At 49.2% G+C, this 7,047-nt stretch overlaps 1 protein-coding gene across 1 annotated transcript; it reads right to left on the bottom strand.

Annotated features, from left to right (window-relative positions):
• Positions 1 to 1,801: 1,801 nt before the first annotated feature.
• Positions 1,802 to 5,894, bottom strand: hsd3b1 (hydroxy-delta-5-steroid dehydrogenase, 3 beta- and steroid delta-isomerase 1). The gene is made up of 3 exons (XM_088914038.1): positions 5,744 to 5,894; positions 4,281 to 4,445; positions 1,802 to 2,601 (listed from the first exon to the last, which is right to left on the bottom strand). Exons 1-3 carry the CDS (start codon positions 5,892 to 5,894, stop codon positions 1,802 to 1,804), a joined length of 1,116 nt encoding a protein of 371 aa, XP_088770164.1.
• Positions 5,895 to 7,047: the final 1,153 nt, after the last annotated feature.

Raw genomic sequence — 7,047 nt, 5'->3', positions numbered from 1 at the left:
TCACGCCAGCTTGCAGGCAGCCACATCAGAGCTGGACAAGGATGCTGCCCCTACGGGTCAGGGGCACTGACCAAGGTCACATGTCTGGGATGTTTGGCAAACAACTTGGCGGATAAGAAAAAGATAGGCAACATCTGATGTTTGATAAAGTATTTATTTATTAAGCAAAGGTAAAACGACAACACACAAGCTGATGCACACTTATATATAATGTTGAAGTGATTTCAAGAGCTCCAACTTTACATGAAACCACCGCATACTTAACTACTAGCAGTGACAAAGTCTAACGAACTCAGAAATAGATCCAAATATTTTCCCAGGGAAATGTGCGACCATTTTCATTCAATTCCTAAAAATGAATCCTCCAAGCTGTTGCTAAAAAGAGATAAAAATCAGTCCCTGTTCGAGGATGCCCCCAGATGATCCCAAATGAGAATGACCGATTTTGCCTGGTGGGTTTGAAATGGAAATGAAATACTTCCACAAACAGGACAGGTAGGGCTTTGTTTCCTTCAGAGCCGAGTACGTAGAAGGTTGCTGTTCATCAGCGAGGATTTTAGTAAAAAATTGTCCTGGTGTTGAAGACTCTCCTCTCCTTGCTTCTCGACAGCCATGGCGATCGCTTGTGTTGGCCGCTCTCCCGCACGCAGGGGGCGTCGATGTGGCGGTGTGCACGAAACTGGGGGAATCCGTGGGCTCGCCACGCAACCCTGAGGGGTGGAAGCACCTCAGAGAATCTCACCCCCCTCTGATTGATAAAGACACGTTATTACGCTGCCTCTAGTACAACTAATAACAACAACAAGAACAGCAATGGTGAAAGGAGAGAGCAGGGCCCTGTGTCAGTGACAGAACTGCAAAGGAACAAGCAGAGAAAAGCAAAAAGAAAGAGAAAAGCCCGATGTTCTGGTTGGCTGTTGCTCGTCATGTCTGTCATACCGTTTTTCTTCTTTATTACTTTTAGGCGTGACATTAACCTCTGCAACAGCAGCACCAGCCACGCTAATAGTCATAATAGGGTTTTGTTTTGGAGTACTTTTAGGACTGATTATGATTAAGCGATCGTTGACGGGGAGCACAATAAAACAGCCAGCCTGCGCCAACCTCTGTCCCAGCAGTCTGGCCAAGCCCTCAAGAGGCCGGAGAAGTGGAGCCACGTGAACCGTGAGTTGTACTGGGGCTGCCGGCAGGTGACGCCCCTCCCTGAGGAAGAAGGAAGAAGCCAGGGAGCTGCTGTGAGGGTGGAGATGGGACGACGGCAATCGTGTGGAAAGAAACGCTCGAGCAGGAGGCCCGACTCGCCAAACAGGCCTTTCTAATGGCATTTCCACACAGGCAGGAGGGATTGGGCGAGATTAGAGCTGGACATCCTCCTGATCGTTTGTTTTACACCTCATGCAGTGTGCGTATATAATCAGCACACACACACACACACACACACACACACACACAGACACGGGGGATATTTTAAAGACATGGAAAGAAACCATTGCACAGGGCTGTGGAGGAGAGCACAGACGCCCCACGCTGAGAGGGTCCCAGGCTGGAATTGAACCCAGGACCCCAGGAGTCATGAGGCAACGATCCCGACCTCCACTCCACCATGGCGGAGCTGGCAACGAAGAAGAGGAGGAGGAAGAAGATGATGATGATGATGACCCCCTTATCTGGCCACGTAATTGATATTTGAAGGGACGATTGCGTTCAGCTAACGGTTAATGGAGGTAGCGGGGAGCAGTGATCAGGCCCCGCCCTTTTACGCTACTTTCACACCCTCTGCCGCTCCGGCGTGCTGCGGGCACTAGGGCTGGTGGCGCACCTCCACCTGCCGGCGGCACTTGGGCAGCAGGCTCGCCAGCCAGTCCGTGGTGCGGGCCCTGGCCTCCTCCCAGCAGTAGCGGGGGCTGTAGCCCAGGTCCCGCTGGGCCTTGGCGTAGGTGAAGGTGAACGGGGTGTTCAGCATGGTGAGCAGCTGCCGGTTCAAGGGGGGGGTGAACTTCACGAAGGGGCTCAGCAGCGCCTGGGCCACCTCCAGCAGGAAGGAGAGGAAGAAGAGCAGAGGAAGAGGCAGGGGCAGCCTCTCCCGCAGCCTGAACCCCAGCGGCTTCATGACCGCGAGGTTGAAATCTGAGTAGCTGAGGTGCGGGGTGTCGTCCGAGATGAAGTAGAAGTTGCCCTGGACCGCCCCTCTTCTGCGGGGGTCCCGCAGGGCCCTGGCCGCCAGGACGTGGGCCCAGGCCGCATTCCCCACGTACACGGGGTTCACGACGGCCTCCTTCCTTGAGGTGCGCGTCAGCATGTCGCCGTTCCGCACGCCGTCTTCCAGGTGGCCCGCAAGGAACCGGCAGCCCTCGCCGTAGATGTACATGGGCCGCAGCGCGCAGGTGGCGATCCGGCCGCCGCTGGCCTGCAGGGTCAGCTGCTCCGCCAGGAACTTGGTCCGGCTGTAGGGGAACCGGAGGCAGCGTGGGTAGCGCGTGTCCTCGCTGCCGTTGCTGATGGGGTCTCCGCGGGGATTGGGGCCCATCACCTCGATGCTGCTGGTGTAGACGAAGGAGCTCACGTTCTCCTGGATGCAGGCTTCTAACAACAGCTGGGTGCCTGGGGAGAAGAAGCACCATTTGCACGCTGCACGAGTGTTACAGTAGCAACTACAGTAAATACACCTAACGCATTCCTTTTCTTGGATCTGTTTCTCTCGAGTCCGGTTAAGTGTATCGGTGTATGGGGATATACAGAATGTAAGTAAAGACAGAAAGGCCTGCAGCACTAGCTCTTTTTCTGTCCCTGTCGTAAACTTAATGCCTATTTCCCACACCCGCCCCCCTGCACAGCTCCAGGCCTGCTCGCTCATGGCGTCTGCAGGGCTTCATTCCACAGCTGCTCTTCATGAGCTGATGGAGCTGCCCTGCTTATCTGGGCATCTCTCACACTTTTCAGTGCTCCCGGGCTGTCGAAGCTGTAAGCGCACTGCTCGTCACGTCAGCTCTGTTGTCCACTTTGCAGGAGTTCTACCCATCAGTAAACATTTCTAGATCAGTTCAAGCTATTGTACCTGCACTGTGTGGTCATCAGTCTGAGTATTTCTGCTCTACTAATCTGCACTCCTTCTAACAAACCACTGGCCCTTGCACCTCTGTTGTTTATCCCTTAGCTGGCACCCCTCCTGTGCTTCTGTCAGTTCCTTTAGAGCAATCTCGGTTAAGGCAAAAACAAAAAAACTTAACCCAAGGAAGAAAGGCATAAAAATAATCAGAGGTTTTATGTTTAATAACACACTTCACCGGGGAACTCAATACCCCATAGGAAGTGTCCCAGATCACAGCGCTGCTGTTTTCCAGCAATTCAGAGTGCTTGCAATGGCCTTCCCCAGACTCTATGAAAGACAAATTCTTCGACTTACTTCAGATCCGAACGTAAAACTCTCCTTTTTACCAGGGTCTGTGTCTGATTGCCCTACGTTCCATGTGCTCCTGAGCTGCTGAGAGGAACTAACCTGGAGTTATGACAATACCCACCTCCTTTGGCCCACATGTCAATCTTATCTCTTAAAGCCGGTACCACTTGCGCCTAACGAGTGAAAATAAACCACAATAACCAACCATTATACACTCACAGCCCTTTACATGGACTCATTCTCTACAGTCCTCAATACAGGCATCTGTCCCTCTTAGTACTCATCTGTGTACTGTATATTCAGGGTCTACATGTAGTAACTGTTTCAAGATATTAAAGAGACTGTACAGTAGAGGAAAAGTCCATCGGTTTTCTTTACCTGCCACTAGGTGGCGCTGTCATGGATTAGGCTAACAACACTCACCTGCAATCGGTCAAGGCCACAGGGCAGGTGCTGTTTTGTTTGAAACTCAAGTAGGAATGAAATTTACAGGGACGTTTCATCAGGCGTCAGAGTTTAAAACACCATTGCGACAGATATTGAGGTTCTTTTCTTTTTCTCTTGGGGCTACTGGCAGATGTATATTTCTGGGAACACAGGTTCAGTCTGTTTTTACATTACGTGATTTAGAGGGTGCTGGTCTGGAAGCAAACAGGGATAATAATAAATGTCTGTAATATATGTCTATTTACAGGCTCTGTGAGGATCCCATTCACAGGAAACAATGGGGATTGAAGTACTTAAGCAGTTTGAAGTGAGGACCCTCTGTGTTTAGTGCTCTGTCCAGGAGTAATTTATGATTATATGATATACCCACTGCACCTGCGAGCATGGCGATACAGCGTGTGACGCCCATGTCCTCCACGCCGCCGGTAGGCCTCACCTTTCACGTTCACCGCATGCAGCTCGCTCTCTGCCACCAGTCCCGTGACGTCGATGACCGAGGCCGTGTGGACCACCAGAGTGGCGCCCCGGCAGGCTCCCCTCAGCGCCTCGGGGTCCCTGATGTCCCCCTGGAGCACCGTCACTTTGGTTTGGTCCCGAGAGGCTGCAAGGCAGCGCGGGCTGTCAGAAATCCAAGCTTTCAGGGCCGGTTAACTGATGCAGGCGCTGTTGGCGGCGGCCTGTTTAACTGCCGATAACCCCCCTCCCTTGTGCGATGGCATGGTGAGCACGTTACTCAAGCACGCTATTCTTTTGTAGCGCTTTCGGGTTCACGTGGGTGTGCGCCCTCGCTGCTGCCGCCTCAGGTCGGCCCCCCACCTCTGGCATCACTCAACAGGGACCCAGCCAGTTGAGCTAAAGGGAGATCTCCCCTCAGCCCGACGGCTGCGGTCCCTGCTATTCACAGGGAAGGGCGGTGACAAAACTGCGCTGGCAAGCCGGCTCCCACAACCTGTAATGTCGGCCATGTGCGTTACACTTTTTTTTATCTCCAGTAGAGGCAATTTTACAAATGCAGTGCAGAGCCTTTAATCTTATTTTGTCTGCCGACTTCAGACACTGCCTAGAGGCTGGAAGGAGAAATAAAATCTGCTCATTCCATGTCCAAAACATGTTTTTTTTATTTTTTCTGAAAACGTTGTACTTAGTCTTCATAAGTGTACATGTTTCTCAATAGTTTTCTTTGTGGAATTGTAAACATTACCAAAGCCTGTTGTATTTATAATAAACATTAAAGAACAGTTTATGGCTACACAGCAAAGTAATACTAAACATCATCATCTATTTTATATGAACATGTAGAAGTTAATTCAACAAATAAAAGTAAACAAGGAAATACAATATCTCAGCTGAGAGTGGGACAGGAACAAATCAAGCAATCTTTACATCCCACAAGAGACATTTTTGTTTTGAGCTTTGTGTAACATATTCTTGGACTAAAAAACACACCCCTGATGGAATGAATACTAATATTGGACACAATGAGCAATCCTGATCACATCGCTAAGTTTCTGATAACATGCGTTTAATACTTTTATAGATATCTATTTGTGAAGGCAGCTCAGAGACCAAATAAAAACCCAGTTGCCCACAATCTGAGAATGGAAGCCGTTATGTAAGCATTTGAGGTTTTTAGTTGTATTTAGAAATAAAAACAATACTTCACAGAGAATCCAAATAACTTGAAATTAAAACTTTAATGAACGGGGTAGTAACAATTTGAAAGTGGTTCACAGCTTTTTCTGTGGCTTTAGTTGGAATTTACTCAGTTTTCATGAAGACAAGAAACTGCAACATGATAACACTTTAGAAAAAAAGATATTTATGTGCTCCTTATATTTGGAAACGGCTGAATAGCAACAATAGCCTTTACTTTAGCTAACGTTAGGCAGCTAACATTACCTTCCAAAGCCTGAATGAACTCGGGTCTGATGTTCCTGTCAAAGAGACGAAGCTCGGCGAGTTCTTCCTCCTCCAAAAGGAGCTTTGCAATTCTCTCTCCCAGGAACCCACAGGCTCCGGTAACGAGGCACACTTCGTTAGCAAGAGACATGGCTGTTCTGAGAAGAGGTGGCTTTCAGCACGCAGCTCGGCTGTCTGGTGACAAGTGACACGCAGAACTGGTTGTAGGGGTGTTATATGCCCTGATGCCCACCAATACCAGCTCCCCTGCTGACCTTGTGAAAACATTCTGCCGGAGCTTTATCTCAAGGCTAGGCTGACAGAAGACGTTTATTTTTTTCTCAGTTACACAACTACAGGCAAAGGAGCAAGAAAACACAGTACATCCTTATTATTGTAACACAGCTGAGATCTAGAGGCCGCGGGTCATTGCAGTTTGAGGTCTTTTTCCTCCGGCTGTGGGAGGGTGGAGTGACTGGTAACGACTGGCGCGTTCAGTCAGGCTGGAAGGACAGCACGTGCGCTGGCACTGTGGTGGTCCACCACTAACTTCTAACGAGACCCCACGGAAACGAAACATAAAGAACAAAACACATTTCAGCGTGAACTCTGTTCCCGTTATCGAGTTTATCAGAGAGGGCTCAATTTTGAATAAAAACTGCTTTCTCTTCAGGGAAAATGCCGAGATTTGGCATCTCAAGATGCTGTAATGCAGTTGCTGCTTCTTTCAGATCTGCTCTGTATGAGGCCAAGAATAAGCTCAAAAATCATGGGTCTGACGATTGACTACGGTGTGTTTGTGTGTGTGTGTGTTTAAACAGGTGGTGGAATGTTTAATGACTTCAGATCAGCAAGATATTTTCATGCATTGATATAAATGAGGTAATGAAGCAGGTGCTCTGGCTGTGTTTTCTTCTACACATCTGGGTCTTATTTGAAGAGATATTGTTTCTTGAAATCCCTTGATGTCAGTGTTTCTGTTCACTGTGGCTTCACATCTTCTAAACTGCAACTTTTAGTCTTTCGCTTCAGAGCTAGGTCATTTTCGTAGTTTCTCCGAATTTATTTCTCTGACCCATTTGTTTTACCTGTTGGCTTCAGCAGCAGTTGCTGTGCTCTAGGCTAGAGGCACAACAGAGAGCAGAGGAGAGTGATGAAGGAAGGTGACAGAGGAGGTTAAACAAAGGCGCATCCTCCAGTCTTACGTGTTGGCCGATAACAACGGCAGGTGCTTGTCGAAGCAGAGGCAGAGCTGCACTCTCTGGTGCACAGAGGGGAGGAAACTTAATAGAGCTGACAGCCCC

The sequence above is a fragment of the Atractosteus spatula genome, chromosome 4 (assembly GCF_055471065.1).
Source record: "Atractosteus spatula isolate fAtrSpa1 chromosome 4, fAtrSpa1.hap1, whole genome shotgun sequence".
Taxonomy (NCBI): Eukaryota; Metazoa; Chordata; class Actinopteri; order Semionotiformes; family Lepisosteidae; genus Atractosteus; species Atractosteus spatula.
Note: the sequence above shows the minus strand (reverse complement) of the source record. Positions and strands in the feature narration are given on the sequence as shown.